This window comes from Acinonyx jubatus, chromosome B3 (genome assembly GCF_027475565.1).
Source record: "Acinonyx jubatus isolate Ajub_Pintada_27869175 chromosome B3, VMU_Ajub_asm_v1.0, whole genome shotgun sequence".
In the NCBI taxonomy this organism is placed as follows: Eukaryota; Metazoa; Chordata; class Mammalia; order Carnivora; family Felidae; genus Acinonyx; species Acinonyx jubatus.
The window spans coordinates 69,383,515-69,404,207 of record NC_069386.1 but is presented as its reverse complement, the minus strand read 5'-3'; the positions used below and the strand labels follow the sequence as shown (position 1 = coordinate 69,404,207).

General features: G+C 35.4%; 1 protein-coding gene across 1 annotated transcript; it reads left to right on the top strand.

Moving 5' to 3' along the window:
- The first annotated feature begins 5,635 nt into the window (after positions 1–5,635).
- LOC106969870 (olfactory receptor 4K5) lies at positions 5,636–6,607 on the top strand. Its single transcript, XM_015066398.2, has one exon. The coding sequence runs from the start codon at positions 5,636–5,638 to the stop codon at positions 6,605–6,607; it is 972 nt and encodes a 323-aa protein (XP_014921884.2).
- The last annotated feature ends 14,086 nt before the right edge of the window (positions 6,608–20,693 follow it).

The window sequence follows — 20,693 nt, the reverse complement described above, 5'->3', positions numbered from 1 at the left end:
CACTGTTTTTTTAAGTTTATTCATTTTGAGAGAGAGTGGGGGAGGGGCAGAGAGAGAGGGAGCGAGAGAGAATCCCAGGCAGGCTCTGCACTCTCAGTGCAGAACCCCATGTAGGGCTCAAACTCACAAACCATGAGATAATGACCTAAACTGAAGTTGAATGCTTAACTAACTGAGCCATCCAGTTGCCCCAGTCATTAAGGTGTTAATGATTTAAGTGTGAGTTTGTATTGCTAATGAGATGGAATATTCTTGTTCCATGTAGAAATGGAGTTTATATAGGTGGTTTATTGTTTGCAGAGTTGAAAGTCATTCACTGGGAAGGTCTTTTTGGCACAGATTATAAGGCAGAAAAGTTGAATAAATGACCAATGTGAAGTGAAATATATTTCAGTTAACACTAAAACACATTCATGGAAAATATTCCATGCACATTTATTTAAAAAAATTTTTTTTAACGTTATTTATTTTTGAGACAGAGAAAGACAGAGCATGAACGGGAGAGGGTCAGAGAGAGAGGGAGACACAGAATCTGAAACAGGCTCCAGGCTCTGAGCTGTCAGCACAGAGCCCGACGCGGGGCTCGAACTCACGGACCACGAGATCGTGACCTGAGCCGAAGTCGGAAGCTTAACCAACTGAGCCACCCAGGCGCCCCTCCATGCACATTTATATAACAAGTCCTGTGAATGGTACATAAAAAGCATAAGAATACAAGAATCACCGAACATGGCAGAGAAAGAATATCTACACAAAAGCTCTTTGAGAGAGTACATAATCTACATACAAGCAAAGTGCTATAGCAACATTAAGAAAGAAATTTCAACTTTTAAGCCTCTAGGAAGGCTTTTAGAGGAGGTGGCATTTGCACTAGAATAGATTATCTGTGAAGGACATCAGAAAATGAATATAGGGGCACCTGGGTGGCTTAGTCGGTTGAGTGTTTGGCTTCGGCTCAGGTCGTGATCTTGTGGTCCAGGAGCCCTATGTTGGGCTCTATGCTGACAGCTCAGAGCCTGGAGCCTACTTCGGATTCTGTGTCTCCCTCTCTCTTTGCACCTCCCCTGCTCTCTCTCTCTCTCTCTCTCTCTCAGAAATAAACATTTTTAAAAAAGAAAATGAATATCAAGGTTTATCAGCTTGACAAATGTTGAATAGTCTGGTTTTGGCTAGAGACTAGCAAGTGATATATATATATACACCATAATATATGGTTGTCTGTCATGCTAAGGACTTTAAATTTTACTATCTTTTTTCACTTCAAGGAGTGATGAGATGTTACAAGTGGGAGAGGGAGGTCCAGGAAAAAGTAAGTTTATAACTTGGAAGAACAGTGGCAGTTTCATAGTGAAGAAAGGTTTAAAGGGAAAAAGAGCTGAACTGAGTAGAAAAATTTTGAGCTGTGGTCTGAGATGGCTGTGTAATGTCCACAACCAACAAACTGTCAGGAATATGTGTGGATTACTGGTGTGTAGTGAGAAATGGTGCTGCAAAATTAAAGGTCATCACACAGAGGCGGATGGAATGCTCAAGGAGGAGAGGGAACAAAATGAAGAGAGATAGATATGAACATAAAGTAAGAGAAAAAGAGAATAAGATGTATAGAAGGGGAAGGAACAAATCTGGAAATCTAGGCCAGGTCCTCAGTGGAAATCTATTTGTAAGGGGCAGTGCGTGGATGAAGGAATAAAAATATAAATTAAATAGTTAAATAATAAATTAAGACTATTTATTAAAATAGTAAAAAATTCCAAGAGGAATTCCAGGGGTTGTCTCACTTAAGAGTATAACAAAATTAGTTATCATAACCAGGTCTTTAAAAATATTTGATAAATAAAATTTTCCTTATTGTGGTAGCAAAAGGTATAATTGACTGTAGTAAGGTCTGAATAGGTAGAAAAGCAACAAAAGAAGGTAGAAGAATTAGGAAATTTTTTTCCTTGTTTTTGGGGAGGGGGCTTATTTCTCTGATGGTTCACACTGAACACTTTGTCAGTAGACATAAAGATAAAATGACAGTGGGAGAGACCACAAGGGCAAGCTAAAAATGGCTTAACTCAGTGATTCTGAACTCAAGGTGACTCTTGCCCTCCCTGATATTTGGCAATGTCTAGATACATTTTGATCATCACAACAGTGAAGTACGTGCTACTGGCATCTAGTGGGTAAGACCAAGGATGCTACTAAACATCTTACAGTGTACAGGACATCTTCATAACAATTATTCAAACCCAAATGTCAACGGTGCCCAGGTGGAGAAATTTGGCTTAAGTGAAGAACTAATATTTCATAGTAGGTGGAAAGATAAGAATCAAGAGCATTTATTGAGGAGCTCTTCAATTGTAACAGAGTTACACAGTTATGGGTTACACAGTATGGGTTTCATATCATTCAGATTTAAAACTGTATAATGCAGAGTCAGAGAGAGTTAGCCCTGAAGTCAAAGATCTGAGTTCAAGTGCTAGTTCTTGACTTTCCAGGTATAACTCTAGACAAGTTACTTATCATCTCTATTACTCTGATTTCTTACTGCAAAATGGGATTAAGTGTGTTTATCATGTAATATGGGAAAATACAATTAGTCTGCATAAATTGTGTGGAGATTACTAAATCCTTGTGTTTCTCCTCTATAGCTCCATAATAATAAAACCTTTCCCTCAGGTCTGGTGTACAGATCACTTGATATAAACACAAACCTCTAACTCAACAGATGCTACCAACAGGTTTTCAACAAATCCAAGCTTTCTTTTCCATTCCTTTTCAGATTAAAAATTTTTATTCATCACTAAAAAAATCTACCTCATTTGTTAATTTATAAATAATACATCCATAAACATTTTCATTAGGTAGAGTTCATTTTACATAACAAACCCATATGGATTGTTTATGGATTGTTCTTGCTCAAGAACACTTTATTTTAGAAATGGGGAAACAAAGAGTCACATACAGGATAAGGAAATAACATAATTTACAGTATATTTCAGAATCTTCTCAACTATTGCTCTCATATATTATAAATACTAATTATTAGTAATTCATTCATTAAATTTTTATGAATCATCTTAAATTTTTGCTCTAAATCCATACCCCACAAAAATGTCTATCTGAAATGTGGACCAAATGTGTTGCTCTGAATATTCTAGTGAGTACAGGAAATGGTTCTGTACTTGAGGGTTTTCCTGTATGGAATGTAATTACATTGTAGGAGTGGAAAGTTTTTAGTTTTCTCTTCTAGGTTCTTTGGCTGATAATTAAATTGATGTACGAAAGCTTAACAGGAGAAAAGCAAATTTAACTTTTATGTATGAGAGACCCATAAAAAGTATAAGACTCAAAGAAGTGACCAAAGCAGGAAGCTTTCATACCTTTTAGACAAAGAAACAATAAATATATGAGGAATTGACATGACAAAGGGCTTTGGGCTTGAGGTATTAAATTAGTGAAGAAGTAATAATGTTTGTTTATAGGAGCCTTCTTAGCCTTAAACTCCTTATGTCTGGTGATAAGGATAACTTCTACCCTCTTGGTGTATCGGAGATTTCACATGGGAGATTTATCTCCTTTCAGGGGAAGAAAGGAAGGTCAGGGTGTTCTTGCACTGGCTACTTCTCAAATAACATTAACTCAAAATAATCAATATGCCAAAGTGGTATACTTCAGGCTGATATAGTCATCCATCTAAATGAGCAGCTATATTGATGAAAGGATACCAAGTTTCAGATATTCAGAATGAATAAGAATGAATATTCAGAATGAATCTAATGTACAGCATGGTGACTTTAGCTAATAATACCACATCATATACTTGGAATTTGCTGAGAGTAGATCTTAATTGTCCTCACAAACAAAACAAAACAAAAAAACAAAAACAAAAACAAAAACGGTAACTATGTGAGCTAACAGACTTGTTAGTTTGTGTTAATCATCGCACAATGTATACGTATATCAAAACATCACATTGTATACCTTAAATATATGTAACTTTCGTTAATTATAACTCAATAGAGCTGGTGGGAAAAAATGAAAGACTTGGGATATATATCCTAGGGACTTAGACTGGTTTCATGTATGAAATAAACAGGAAGTGAAAGCTATTTTTGCTTTCATGTGGGGCTAAGATTACATCATGCTCAAGTTCCTTACTAAAACTGGTCAAATTAATTGTCAGAACTAATACGATTTCCTAAAATAGAACTTATTGAAATTTTTTCCAGTTCAATGAAATTAGATTTATATAGCAGGGCTGTGTCGTTACCAAAAAAAAAAAAAAAAAAAAAAAAAAAAAAAGAGAGAGAGAGAGAGAGAGAAAGAGATTGAGAAAGAGACGTGGTTTAAGCTAATTATTAGGATTAGTCTGATTCCAAACAAAATATATTTTTAGGAGCATGGGACATTTATAACTCAATAATTTTTCTCTCTGTGCAAAACATCCTAAAACAACTATTCTTTCATTAATTATAAAAAAGTATTAATAAGGTCACGGATAATAATAAGCAGGGAAACATAAGTTGGCCTAAATCCAATTTTTTTCTCGTTGTATTGAGAAATAAGTGACATATATCACTGCATAAATTTAAGGTATACAGAGTGATGGTTTGATTTACGTATTTTGAAATGATTATCAAAGTAGGTTTAATTAATACCCATTATATTATTCACATACAATAGAAAGAAAAGAAAAAAGATTCTTCTTGTGATGAGAACTTTTAGGATCTCTTAACAATTTCCTGGCCTAAACCTAATTTTGACCAGCAAAGGCAATGTATAAAGAAAATTCAGGCACTGCTTCTAAATAAGCAAGTAGAAATGAGTTTTAGATAATTAAGGTAAAGTTATAATATGCATTTTAAGAAATTACACAGATGAACAACTGATAGACTGGATTAACTAGAGACCCAGATAATATATAACAGTATCTTCTTAATAGGAATTATCTAAATTGTGTATGATTCCCACGATAGCAATAACATAAAATTTTGTTAATTTGGGGGTATTTAACATATTAACATTTACCATATTATAATTACTTTGATAGCAAAATGTCAGAACCTATTATCTTTACATTTCGAAGCCTTCTGTAAGGTAGGCATTTTTACCACCTCCTGTCTTTTTTGAAATGTAGAATTAAAGCTCAGAAAAAATAGTCTAAAGTCAATCAGTGTGACTTTACACAATAAACATGAAGCCATGAATATCTCTTGGAGAGTTAAAGAGATTACAACTTAAAAAGATTACAACTATGATGGAAAATGACCACAAGAACCACAGATGTAAATTATTTTTGCCAATCAACAAAGCCTATGCAATTGGTTTTAAGTCACTCCTCTTATCTTGTGATCACGAGTAAGCTCATGGATAAGCTTTTTTACTACTGTTTAGCATTATTAAGACTATCCAAAACTAAAGGGGTTCTAATGAAATAAAATTATTTAGCATTATTTAGACATTGCCCTAAGCTCCTTGCTACTTTCCAGATATATTTTTGTGATCCCTTCAAAATTTTTTATTTAGCAAATGCACACTATATCTGGGATCTCAGAATCCTTTGCATTAAAAGTCTATGGCTCATAATTCTGATCCTTTCCTATTTCCCCTTCCTTAGGGCTGTTCCAAAGCCTGTGTGCAGCCTGGATCCATGGATAAGGTCAATTCTTCAGTGGTGTCTGAATTTGTATTGCTGGGACTCTGTAGTTCTCAGGATCTCCAATTTTTCTTTTTTGTTTTCTTCTCTGTGTTATATGTGGTCATTGTGCTGGGAAACCTTCTCATCATCATGACAGTAACCTCTGATAACAGCCTGCACTCCCCCATGTACTTCCTCCTGGGAAACCTGTCCTTTGTGGACATCTGTCAGGCTTCTTTTGCTACCCCTAAGATGATTGCAGATTTTCTGAGTGAACACAAGAGCATCTCCTTCAGTGGCTGCATAGCCCAGATTTTCTTCATTCACCTTTTTACTGGAGGAGAGATGGTACTACTTGTCTCCATGGCCTATGACAGATATGTAGCTATATGCAAACCCCTACACTATGTAGTCATCATGAGCCGAAGGAAGTGCAGTTTCCTGGTAATGGTCTCCTGGGCTGTGGGCTTGGTGCACACATTAAGCCAGTTATCATTTACTGTAAACCTGCCTTTTTGTGGACCCAATGTTGTAGACAGCTTTTTTTGTGACCTTCCTCGAGTGACCAAACTTGCCTGCCTGGACTCTTATACTGTTGAAATACTAATTGTAGTCAATAGTGGAATTCTTTCCCTAAGTACTTTCTCTCTCTTGCTTGTCTCTTACATCATTATTCTTGTCACCATCTGGTTTAAGTCTTCTGCTGCAATGGCCAAGGCATTTTCAACACTGGCTGCCCATATAACCGTGGTAATATTGTTCTTTGGACCTTGCATCTTCATCTATGTGTGGCCCTTTACCACTTACCCTGTGGATAAACTTCTAGCCATATTTTACACCATTTTCACTCCCATTCTAAACCCCATTATTTACACACTAAGGAACAGGGATATGAAGGCTGCCATGAGGAAGATTATGACCTATTACCTGAGGCCCAAGAAAATTTCTGAAATGCCACTAGTAGTGAGGAATTCTCTTTATTAAGACAAAAGTCCTTCAAATTCCTCCAATCAGTACTCTATCTATAAATATTTTCAATATGTTCTTGTGGTATATTTCAACTATGGTGGAAGTGATAAAGAAGAAGATATAGAGAGAATATGATTGATATTAACAAGTCTTTTCCCAGCTATTACCTAAGCAAAAGCTAAATATAAAAAAATAAGGAAAAATATATCATGATTACTGGTTCTGAAAATAAAATATAGAATGATGAAAGGTGAACAGTATCAGTGCTTTCACTGCTTTAGTTGCAGGTAAATATGATGGAAAAAGGGGGAGTACCTGCTTATTTGGTGAGTATAATTCTTGGGGGGCATAAACTTAGATGCTTCCTGATCTTATCAATTTCCTAAATTATATACCTGTATACAATCTATATCGATGAATAGTATTCAGGAATCTGAAACTGAATTTTCCCAACCAGAAGATAGCCATTTCATAGATTTAAGTGTGAAAACTCAAGAGGAGATTCTTAGATTATGAAATCCCTCTGCTAATGTCAATTATGCCCATCCCATATTGTTTTCCAATAACCAATGATACTTTAAAATGAATTATACAGGGGCTCCTGGGTGGCTCAGTTGAACATCCGACTTCTGCTCAGGTCATTATCTCATGGTGTGTGGGTTTCAGCCCTGAGTTGGGCTCTTTGCTGACAGCTTGGAGCTTGAGCCTGCTTCCGATTCTGTGTCTCCCTCACTCTCTGCCTCTTCCTCACTTATGCTCTCAAAAATAAACATTAAAAAAAAATTTTTAATGAATTGTACATAATCAGGGGCTTGCATCTCAAATATTTCATTTTATGGTCTATGATCAGTTAAGTAATTTCAGTTTCCTCTGCAATTACAAGTTGCAGAAAAGACGGAATTTTTAAAGCTGAACTACTTCAACACTGACTTTTTACTTTGTGCTATAAGTAGTTGTATAACAGGTCTTGCATTTGGAGCAGGCATGGAGTTCTTAGTGACAATGAATCAATGTTAAACATACAACCCAACTGCAATCTGGACCACTCCTCACCCCCCCCCCCCCCCGCAAGACCTCTGGATCTCTACCCTGAACTCTAAAGACCATTAGATTTATTTATTAATGGTGAAGTTTTTACTTTCCCTAACTCCTCAATTCATAAAAAGTAATCAGACAAACACAAACATCACTCTCTCCTTTATGCCAAGAATGAAAATGCTACTTTTGCTTTTTGCTGTTTGCTTTATCTTCCCAATTCCATTTAATCTCTTCGAACTCAACTGTAATAGAGCATCGTTTAGTAAAATACTGAAAAAATCTTGAGAATTTTCTCTTCTCCCATCCCACTCAATTTTTAGTCTCTCCATAGCATTCTAGTGCTTCTGAGACCTGATATTCTTTGCTATTTTCTACTCTCAAAGTTTACCTTCCAATAAGGGTAGCTTACCAGTAATTTACATTTCAGTGCTAATATAAATCTACCAGTTATGTCTTAAAGGAAAACATACACATTCATTTTTTTCTAATTTTAGGATATAATTCCATCAACAGGAAGAGAGGAGAGTTAGCAGATTAGATCTGAAAAAAGAGCAGAAAGAAGAGATCTTATCAATGTTTCCTGACTCTGTACCATACAGGCTGCCTTTTACTCTATTCAGGGAACAAGGTCCAGCCTTATGATTCATCTTCTTATTGAATAAAGGATTATGTAATATATGATTTTTTTTTTCCTAATCAGCCTGTAGTACCAAAGTATGGGGGAGGCAGAATTCATTACAAAGCTTATTAATTTCATTCTTTCTGCAATGCTAGGTGGTTTGATTACTCTAATATGAAATTAAGCCGTCTTGCTTGGTATTTTATAAACATGTTATGCTAAATATAGTAAACAATGAGAATAAATATGCTAAGAAATTTAAAAGTATGTAATCTGCTTAACTACACCAGTTATTAGCTATTCAGTACTCATTCTGTGACTATGAGATTCTTTTGAAAATATGATGAATATTGTAGTTCTCCTTTGCAAACAAAGCATAAACACTTAAACATAAGATTCCATGTAATGTTTTACTTCAGAAATTAATTTCATTTTTTTGAATCAAATATAAACAGAATTTTAAAAAATTATTTCCTTTTTTACTTCTAGGATATTTTTGTAAAATTAATAAATTTTTACTAAAATAATATAAAACTTGTGTAAGTAATTTTAATTTTGTTCAGTTGTTCATTTTAATGGGAAGAAGGTTGTCAGTTTAAAAATACTTTGTAAAGTGATATTTAACAGGGAAAATTATATGCTGTCTATGATATTGAATTAATCCTGAAATTTTATCTTAATGGAATCCTTCAAATATAATAAGTATTAAGAAATGGAGTCTGCACTCTCATAGCTAACATTTACAGTCAAGGAAATGTTTGAGTCAAAGAACTCCAAATTCTTCCAAAGTTTTTGAGTTTTTTTCACATGGCATCACTTACATTGCTTATGAATGAACAAATTATTTTTGTAAGGTCTCATTCAAGAAAAGTTGATGTGCCACACATACTTCAGTGAAGTTCTTCAAAAGAATGCCTGGAAAGCCAACAAATTTTCTTGTAATAGAGAAAAACATATTTATTCTTAATTCTTGATATAATCTCATGGCAAGCTGGATATTCAAAGTCCTACATTTTGAATGTTGATGAAATTGACTACTTAGACACAATTTCAGAGCTGTTAGAAGGATTTCTAGCCAATGCATGCCAGGAAAAAGAACAATGATCACAACAACGTGTGGTGTTTCCTCTCACCAAAAAAGTAGCAAGAGCGGATACATTGCTGAAAATAAAATACTCTATTTAATAAAGAGAAATGTGTTTTTTCCTTTGTGTATTTCTTGACAAAGAAGCTCTATCAATGACCAACTTGTTGCCTCTTGACATGAAGTCCACCATTCATTGGCCTGCTTTGTGATACCAGACCTGGACTCAAACCTTTCTCCTTTGTCATGAGAGGATGCTGGATGAATATGACGGAAGGAAGAGGCTTCTCTTCCCACTTCCAGTATGCTTAATTTCTTTCTCCTACAGTGCAGCTGCCATGGGCCACTCAGTGGCACTCAACCTCCAGCAAGTTTTGTTGCCAGTCTCAGTCTTAAATTTCCTGCACCTCATTCATTCCATCTGTGGACCAGTTCTGGCACACGGCAATCTGGGGAACTTCTCATCCAGGAGGCCTATTCATATGCTCTCCAGAGTTCTGAAACCACCCTTGGGGAAGGGATCCCCCTTCCAAATTTATTCCTTTTTTGAGGTCTCTCCTTCAGCCTTAGTGCAATTTGGAGTTCTGTCTTACCCTCTTTTGGTAATCTCTATTACCAGTTACTAAGTCTTCATATTCAGTATTCCCTGTTCAAATTACCAGTGTGGTTTCTGTTTCCTAACTGAACTCTGATATAGAAACACGTAAGTATTTTGAAGATACTGAAAACTCAGAAGCGTCTAAAAGTGGTTCATAAAATATGACATATAATGAGGAAAGTCAGGAGCTGGCTGAACCAAAAAAGTGTTGGCAGTTTTATCTGTTTATATACTGAAGTGAAATTCATCTATAACATATTGCAAAATATGAAAAATCCTAGCACCTATGAAGTGGAAAATATCATTTGCAAACTCACTGTTTAAATTTATTTTCTCTCATTTAAGACAACAAACACTAACCTCAAAAAAATTAAAACAAAATAAAAATGCATTCTCTGCCCAAAGCCAATGAGACTATTTCCATTGATTAAATAAAGGTTTGTTTTTGTTTGTTTTTCCTCAATCATTCGTGGATTTTTTTTTTATGTGATAAGAAACCTTGTGGTGTGCTCTCTGAGGGAAAATAGATAACTCAAGTGTATAGAACACTTATTTCTTAAAGTCTGTATTAAAGTTTTAATCATCAGTCTGCTTTTCACAAAAAGATCCTACTGAAGAAAAGATAAAGCTGCTTGCTATCTTTACCCTGAAGCACTTAAGACCATCGCCAAGGCAGAAGCAGCACCACTTTGTGCTATCACATTTGTGTGTCATACATTCAATGACAAAAACAAAAAAATAAAGCCAAAGAGTTCAATGACTTTAATAAACTTTTTTCCATAAAATATTTCAAATTATTCTAGTTCCAATAAAACAAAGAGAGAAATCCATAATACTAAAACCAATGTATTTTCAATTTACTTTCTAACAGCTATTCAAGATAAATAGCATAATATTTCAGCTGGAAATGAGACATCTAGTACAATAGAATCCCATGAATCCCCTGTTATATTTTGTTTAAAACAAATCTTAATATAATTTAGTAATAAACTTTTTTTCATACACATATTTCAAAATGGTAAGACAATTCAAAGTATTTTTTTTTCTGTCTAGTTCACAGATATCTATAGACCTTTCCTCTACTACTGAGAAACTGAGAAATAAATTCAACTATAAAAAAGTGGCGAAATACATGTATATTTTAGAAATGTGAAAATAACATTTGTACTGCTTGTCAAAAGACTTGGATTTGAGCACTGACTACATTACTATTATGTGACCTTGAGCAGGTGACGTGCTTTTGCTCAGGTCACCTTCTTAAAATCTTTCCATTCTTATCCATTACTCTCAGGACAAAGGGAAAAAAATCCTCATTAACCTGGTTAATAAGGCTTTTGGCTCTCTACTCATATCACTGTGCTAACCCCACACCCTCATTTGATTAATATATTTCTCCCTGACAGAACTAAACTCCACGAGAATAGGGACTGTGTCTATGGTAATGAATATATTCCTAAAGGGTTTTTTGTAACATGAACATTTTAAGTAGTAGGGAGATGATACCAAAAGCTAGGGAAGACCTGTTTGTTCCCTCCACTTTCAGAATGTAAATTACTTCTGCTATGTGTATGAGCAAAACTTCAGACAAGGAATAGAAATTTAATGCATAGCTCAGAGGGTATTTAAAGGAGTTGATGTGATGTAGCAGACTCTGGAGAGAAAACAATATGGCTAGTGGGAAGTGGACCTCAAGATGCTAGCTTAGGATAAGAGGTGAAGAAATTTTAGTTCCATTAAAATCTAAATACATTAAAATCTTGGTTTGCAAGGATAATTCATTCCAGAAACAAGCTTGTAATCCAAAGCACTTGTATATCAAAGCGAATTTCCCTACAAGAAATAATGGAAAATCAGATGATTCATTCCACAACCCAAAAAGATTCATATAAAAATGATTACAATACTGTAATACAAAATAATAAAGAAACAACAGATGTTGGCTAGTATGTGGAGACATGGGAACCCTCTTACACTGTTGGTGAGAATGCAAACTGGAACAGCCAGTCTGGAAAACAGTGTGGAAGTTCCAAAAATTAAAAATAGAACTACTTCACAACCCAGCAATAGCACTACTAGCAATTTATCCAAAGGATACAGGAGTGCTGATTCATAGGGGCACATATACCCCAATGTTTACAGCAGCGCTATCAACAATAGCCAAACTATGGAAAGAGCCTAAATGTCCATCAACTGATGAACGGATAAAGAAGATGTGGTTTCTATATATTATGGAATAACATATAGAATAATATATTCTATTGCCATTCCAATAATATATTCCATATATTCATTGGCAATGAGAAATCTTGCCATTTGCAACAATGTGGATGGAAATGGAGGGTATTATGCTAAATGAAGTCAGTCAGTCAGAGAAAGACAAGTATCATATGTTTTTACTCTTATGTGGAATTTGAGAAACGTAATAGAAGACCATGGGGGAAGGGAAGGGGAAAAATAGTTTCAAACAGAAGGAGGCAAACCATAAGAGACTCTTAAATACAGAGAACAAACTGAGGATTTATGATGGGGGCTCAGGAGAGGGTAGAATGGATGATGGGCATTGAGGAGGGCACTTGTTGGGATGAGCACTGGGTGTTGTAAGAAAGGGATGAATCATGGGAATCTACTCCCGAAGCCAAGAGCACAATGTCTACATTGTATGTAAGCCAACTTGACAATAAATTATATTATAAAAAAAAGAAAAAGAAACAATTAACCTGCACTTACCTTTGAAAACCTTCATGGCTGGTGTCAGGAAGACAAAAGAGAAGAAGGTTATTGTGTAGGATGACTTTCACTATTGCTAGCAGAATCACTGCTATCTTTTGGCTCAATGGAATCTTTTTCTGCATGGGGGCCATTGTGTACACTTGCATGGATGTTGACTATAGTAAACTAGTAATAAATTATTGTCATATACTGTATTTAATGTAACTGGCAATAAGGCAGCAGAGCAAAGGGTCTATATCTGCAGGCAGCCTGACCTAGAATGAAGCACAGTATTCCTAAGGTTACTCTTGTATGGAAAAGCAAAGGACTGTCCATAGGTGCTTTGAAGTGACAAAAAATACACTAGCGCCAGCTGTGGGCACCTTCCAATGTTCTGAAAAATCACTGATTTCTGCCAAGCACTGTGGCCAGAGACTGAGCATGTGAGAATGGGAGACAATCATCCACAATCCTGCAGTGAGTGAGTGAGTGAGTGAGAGAAGAGAAGAGAAGAGAAGAGAAGAGAAGAGAAGAGAAGAGAAGAGAAGAACCACTGGATCAGTTGTGACCATGTGACTTTCAACATCACATATTACTCATATTGCAAAACATTAAAACATTGTTTATCGAATTAAAATTTATTACAAATGTTTGCTCATCTTGTGGGACACTCATAGAAGAAGTTATTCACAGTTCAAGGCTTTACTGCAATTAGAAATAATTTGATTCAAGTTAGCCATAGGGTAAAAGGAAAGCATTAGCAGTACAATCTCTAAAAATGCAGAGTAACAGAAACCTTCAGTAGAAACATTAAGTGCAAGACACTTCAAGATAGTCTTTAGAAGATCAAAAGGGGAGAGAACGATCTGAAAGCAGAGTCAAGATACAGTATTTTGCCATTAGTATTTTACTTTTTTGTCAAGAATTACATTTCATCATAAACTTTTCTTTGGAGAAGATCCTTGCTATATAATATGCTGTATTTTCAATATCCTGAAATTCCAATATAAATTTTTCTCAGGACCTAATACATGAAGGATACCATGAAGTACTGAAATGCCAATAAAAAGTTGAAGAAATCTTAACTGTTTTGTGATAGCATTCTCACAATTAAAGAAAAAAAATAGCAGTCACTCCCTAACCCTCTGAAACATTTACAGTTGACTCATTTCTGTACTGGCTCTCCTACTTTGTCACAATATAGTCCTTAGGGAACTTAATGGTCCTGGTAATCTATACATCTTAATAGTTCACTATATTGAAAGCATATAGTGATCAGACCTGTGAGCAGAAAGTGACATAAAACAAGGGTAAGAGATAATCCCTAACATTTCAGGAATCAGCCAAATCATTCAGGTTTCAAGGGTTTGTGAATACTCTGGGACATGCTATATAATCCCCTCATGGACATACAAGACATGTAATTTTGCTTTGTACTTCTTACAACTGATAAAGACACACACTGCTTGCAGGCTCAATGTATATTGGAGGCAGCATAAAGTTGCTTTGTAGACACTACTTTGGTACAATTTTAGCTTGACTCACACAGGATTTCCAGTTTTCAATAAATTCTTGTACTAAGTCCAGTTTTGAGTGCAAGCTTCCCTGCTACTCAGACTATATAAACCAGGAAAAGCAGAAAGAGAGGTATGGATGATACATAAGAACATTTTGGGGATGCCTGGGTAGCTCAGTTAAGCATCTGACTTCAGCTCAGGTCATGATCTTGTAACTTGTGGGTTTGAGCCTGCATCAGGCTCTGTGCTGACAGCTCAGAACCTGGAGCCTGCTTCACACTCTGTGTCTCCCTCTCTGTCTCTCTCTTTGCTCATACTCTGTCTGTCTGTCTCTCTCTCAAAAATAAATATTAAAAAAATTAAAAAAAGAATATTTGGTAAATCTTTTGGTAAAGTCACTTAGAAGAATGACAATACTAACCCCTAGGATCCTAGAAAAGAAGCCCTGCATCCTGCAGCAGAGAACTACACACTGACTGAAAAGCAAATCCTAGCATATTACAGGGCCTTATCAGAGACTGAGTTCCTAACCACGGGTTCTCAAGTGACTATGACACTAACACTGCTCATCACGAACAAGTATTAACAAGTCACTATTTCTAGCTGTCAAGGCAGCAAGCCATCATGTATTGTAACCAGTACATCTGGGAACGGGCTGAAATAGGTATAAAAACATAAATAATCAGCACCATGAAATAGTCCAGAATTCTATTTCTGTTTCATCAATGCCTTTACTTCAGATCAGTGTTATGGCTTTATAGAAGGGTTCTATAAGTAGTTTGACTCTATCTTGATGCAAGCCAAAAAATGGACTACTGTGGCATTCTAGCCCACTCAGATGACTCTAACAGAAACTGCTGAGGGAAAATTCTGTTCCTGGGAAGAGCCAGAAACATTTCATTCAATTATCAAATTTGGGATGGAGAATTGGTCCTAAGTAAAAATAAATATGAATTCCTGGACAGTGATAAATAGTTTTGCTTGTTTGTTTAGGGGTTTTGAAAGATCAAAATTGGAAAACATGGGAGAGAAAAATGAGGACAGATCTATGGGAGTAAGCACAAAGTGTGTGGATTTCTGCATTTCATATCAATGCCCATCTGAGACCAAAACCATGGAATCCCTTTTATCAAGGTTAGTTCCCAATACCTGATCAGCAGAAAGGACTGATCCAGAAAACCTGTTAAGGTGTTATTCCTCAGGAAGACCACATCCATTTAGTGGCAAGTCAACTACATTACACCCCTTCCTCCAAGCAGGGCATAGTGATTTGTCCTTATTGGGACTGACTCTTACTCCAGATATGGGTTTTCCTTCTCTGCCTGGGATCCCTCGTCTAGGACATTATCCTAGGAGTATGCTTTCATTAGCTTCTTAAACAGATAAAATAAAAAATGATAAATATTTTCTTAAAAATAAATATTTTTTGAAAGAAGTTACTTTATATTATATTTAGATTTGATTTAGAGACACTAATTTTTTGTCAACACTGATTCTCTCTAATCAATAAAAGACCCATGCCTCCCTATATCTTTTATTCCTTTCATATTTTCACTGTTTTAAAATTTTCATCATGTGAGACCTGTGAATTTATGATTAAATTTTTCCAGATACTTTACATTTTGTCTTTTGTTTCTGCTCTGAATGGAAACTGTCCTTCATTGTATTTTATTTGCAATTTTATAAAGTTGTTCTTAGGGGCATTTGGTTGGCTGAGTCAGGAGAGCATGCAACTCTCAATCTCGAGGTCATGAGTTCGAGCCCTACATTGGGCATGGAGCCTACTTAAAGTTTTGCTCATTAAAATGCATTTTTAAAATTATTTTGAAAATCATACTTTTACCAAATATTCAAGATATAAATGCATAGAAAGTAAAACTTTAAAATATTTCCTAAACTTACTATTATGTATATAGTAAATATATTTCGCCAGAGTTTATACTTTTAAAAATATTTACATTAGTAATTTACGTTAACTCCCTTTTATACATTTCTTTACCCATATCATTTTCTTTCCAGTCCAGAATTTGTATTACTAAGACATTTTAAAACTTTTTTCATAAGTTTGTCCATATTTTTGTTTTGGTTTATAAAAATGTACACAAAATTATTTTATCAGTATCTGTTTTGACATGTTTTATAATCTCACACATATTCAGATACAAAAAGTTAATATACAAAAATAATTGTAATAATTGAATATATTCCATTACATCAAAAAATTATATTGCTTCACTCTCAAATTCATAGGTATGTAAGTTTTTTCCAGTATCACCTCTTTCAATCAATGCTGCAATACCACTGTTCATACATCACTAGGTATGTGAACATTTTACTAGGGTTTACACACACACACACACACACAGTGCTTATGTGCTAAGTGATAGGGAAACTTATTTTCAATTTCCTTCTTTAAAGAGGACCACTTGAAACACATCTACATTGCAACTTTTGGAAATCTAGAAAACTTAATATGTAAAATATAGTTGGAAAGACTGGTGACATATTTTTAGGGAGAAAGAAAAGATTTGTCATGGAAAAGAAATGACATCACCTTCAAATATTTGAAAAACCGTCATGTTGAAGTGAGAATATTTTGTTCTATTAAACTACTAATGGCAGAACCACTTGTGCACTTTAACAATAGATGGAACTGTCTTGGGAAGTAGGGAGTTCCTTATGATTAGAGGAAATCACCCTGATTTATTTTATTCTGAGAGAGGGAGAGTGAGCGAGCATTGGGAAGAGAGGCAGAGAGAGAGAATCTTAAGCAGATTCCATGCTCAGGGTGGAGTCTGACGTGGGGCTTGATCCCACAACCTGGAATCATGACCTGACTGAAATCAAGAGTTGGATTCTTCACTGGCTGAGACACCCAGGCACCCCAAACTGATTATTTTAACAGAAAGTTCATGGTTGAAAAACCAATTGCTGGCTGGTTGTCGGTGAAAATCTAATAATATTTTGCTTTCCTAGGTACCAAATAGTTGGTTAAAACAAAACACACCTTTTTTTCTTTTCCCTTTCAGGAAAGGTAATTTTGTAAAACATAATTACTCCCACTGCAGGGTGACAACAGATTTCTAACAGTAATTTCTCACTTCCCCAGTGAAATGAGTTTCCTAGAATGAGGAAGAAGGCTTTATATTGCCTTAACTTAGGAGACTGTAATTGTATGGTCCAGGAGCAGAGGAGGAGCCTCACTACCTCAGGGCACAGCCTGAAGGGCTTGCTTCTGCTCAGCTTAGTGCAGAGACCAAGTTAAAATGCCTCAAGAATATATTGCACATATTTTCTGTATGAAGACTCAAAAGAAAGTGGGAAGCTAAGAAACTAACTGTGGGACACAAAATTTGGAGAAAATAAGGAAGAACTAAAGGACTGGGAGAAATCATTAAAGTGTAAATACTTCACATGCATTTGATCATTGTGTTTAGACTAACTGATTTGTAAATTGTCTTCTAGATGCAAAATCAACAACTGGAAGATAGCAAAGGAAAGGTTATTGTGGTCTCAAACTGGAAACTCTACCTAGAAGAGGGAAATGCCTGCTCTCCACTTCTTTGTTAATTTCCCTCTGCATTGGCTTAAGGTAGCTCTGATTAACAGGGTCAGCATCTGATAAACAAAGGGAAGTATGCCATAACCATTATCTGTCCTTTCTCTGCTCCTCTCATGCTTTCTATTCAGAGAATATTTAGCCATTTGTTAAGCAATTATTTATTGACCAAGGGAATAGATATACAAAGTAGGTAAGTAAGGGTTAACCCTTATTGCTTTTTGCTGCTAGGCTTACAGGTAATCAACTATTATAAGACAAAATAATGAAAAGAAAAATTATGCATGTTTAACAGTTTTAAGGGCAAAGAGAGAGGGAGACACAGAATCTGAAGCAGCCTCCAGACTCTGAGCTGTCAGCACAGACCCCAATGCACGGCTTGAACTCAGGAACTGCAGGGTCATGACCTAAGCTGAAGTGGCACACTCAATCGACTGTGCTACCCAGGTGCCCCTGATGTAATATCATTTTCTATATATCAAACTTTATATTACATCAGGAATGGGGAATTCTCTGTTTATTTTGTGATCTGAAAACATTTTATCTCTGAAGTATACTAGCAATGAAAAAGTGAATGACTCATTAATGGAGAAGATTCTGGGTGTTCTGTGCATAGTACAAGGAATTCTGGGTGACTTGTATAAACTTCACATTTCCATATTATAACTCTGCACTTAAGAATTTTATAGATGGGAGCGCCTGGGTGGCTCAGTCAGTTGGGCGTCTGACTTCGGTCAGGTCATGATCTCACCGTCTGTAAGTTTGGGCTCCACATCGGGCTCTGTGCTGACAGCTCAGAGCCTGGAGCCTGCTTGAGATTCTGTGTGTCCCTCTCTCTCTCTGCCCCTCCCCCACTCACGCTCTGTCTCTGTCTCTGAAAAATAAATAAAAAAGCCTTAAACAAATTAAAAAAAAAGACTTTTATAGATGAAAAAAGCCTTGGAAATAGTCTAGTTCTATCTTCTAAGGTCAGTCACACAACTAGTAAGTGGTGTATATTATTTACCTTTTCTTTTTAAAAATATTTTTTCATGTTTTATTTTGAGAGAGAGAGAAAGAGAGAGCACAAGCAGGGGGAGGCAGACAGAGAGGGAGAGAGAGAATTACAAACAGGCTCCACACTGTCAGCATAGAGCCTGATGTGGGGCTCGAACCCACAAACTGTAAGATCATGAACTGAGCCACTCAGGTGCCCTATGATTTATCTTTTCTAATGAGGATTACCTTAAGTATCAAGAAGAAAATGAGGTATAACAGTGAACCTGGTTTACTCCACTTGGATTAAGAAAATCAGTAAATTAGAGTAGAAAGGATTTTCCAGTTGGTTCCTGTATTTTGGAAAATGACAAATCTTATCATTCATTAGATATTAGAAACATGGAATTTACAGAAAATTTCATTTTCAGAAAATCTTTTTTCAAAGATAAAATGATCTTTAAAATTTCTATTAATACCACTAACTTCATCTAACATGTGTTAACATGAAGCTTTCCCCATCTCTTCCTCCTCCTCCACCTCCTCCTCCTTCCTTTCACTTTTTATTGTTATCTTACTAAATTAACATAATATTTGGCAGGCTTTACACAATGACTCAAACACTGTAAGAAGTTCCTCATGGCATCACCTTAAACATTTTAATCTTATCGTTTTTTAAAAATTATTAACTGTAGTTCTTTGGGATTTTAGGTCTTAGGTCTTTAGGTCTTTTTCCTTTCTAATGTTTATTTTCCTCCTTCTCTACACTTTACATTGTAAATATATGATCAGACATGTGAGCACTGTCTCCATCTTTCCACATGGAGATAAAAATCCCATAATAGAAGTTCATATGAAGGTCAGTTCATGCCTTATTTGTCTGTTTATATTCTTGAGTAATTTAAGTTTTGGCATTATTCTTAAAACTAGATATCGTAATTCAACTGCAAAGATGGAAACCTGCAAAAGGGTAGGATTTAGTGCTTCAGCAACCGTAATGAAAACTTGCAACAGTTTAAACATTTTTAAATTGATATGTTTACCTGTATAATTTTGCTTTTAAAGTTTTAAATATTTATTATATATATATATATCATGGGAAAATACAGAGTACCAAGCTTCAATCAATATAATGACAAATAAATGTCTACTGTGTACTGTTGGGTACATAGGACTAAAGCCAAAAATGATTCCTGAACCACTGGAGGTTATGCACGATTTTCTTCTGGCTACATGGTGTCCAAAAAAACCCCAAAAAACCAAAAAAAAAAAAACCCAAACAAACAAAAAACCCCACAAAAACAAAACAAAAAACAAAAAACAAAAAAACCAAAACCCATTCAAGAGGCGTTTACATACTAAACTTTACTCTTTTGAAAATCCATCATGCACTCAAAATGCACCATGTATAGTTATATGGAATATTTGAAAAAGGATGGTTTCTGAAAGTTGTCACAGGTTTTGCTGAATCCAGGTATGTAAGATGTGTTTAGGAAAAGACAAAAAGCAGGGTCAGAATAAACTGAAAACATACTGGTGGTTCATGCAAAATCGATCTGTATGTGACAGAAGGTAGACTTTGATAAACTACTGTTAAAAGGATGAAAGAAACATTTTTAATCTTTACAGAAACTTTCAGAGTATAAACAGTGCCTCTTCTTTCCATAAATAATACGGCAAACTGCTTCCATTAAGCTTCTGAAAACACTGTCAAGCAATGTTTTGATGTTTATGACTCTCAATTTCAAGCATATTAATCTAGTCCACTTAGCCTTTCTTTCAGGGCTAATTGCATCCATGCTTTGCTCCTGAGGTACCATTCCCACCTTCATTTTTATTGTTCCTTAGCATACCCTCCTCCAACCAGGCCATTCAACAGATGGCTTCATGAATATGTCTTTCATACTTTTACCTTTAAATCTTTCTTCCTGTTATTCCTTTTGTATGAAACAGACTTCTCCTTCAGTTTTCGCTGCCAAATTCCAAATTTTTAAGAGGTTTT

Bases quoted from the DNA above. Each gene is read 5' to 3' on its own strand.
- LOC106969870 (XM_015066398.2), top strand. From the start codon at position 5,636: ATGGATAAGGTCAATTCTTCAGTGGTGTCTGAATTTGTATTGCTGGGA.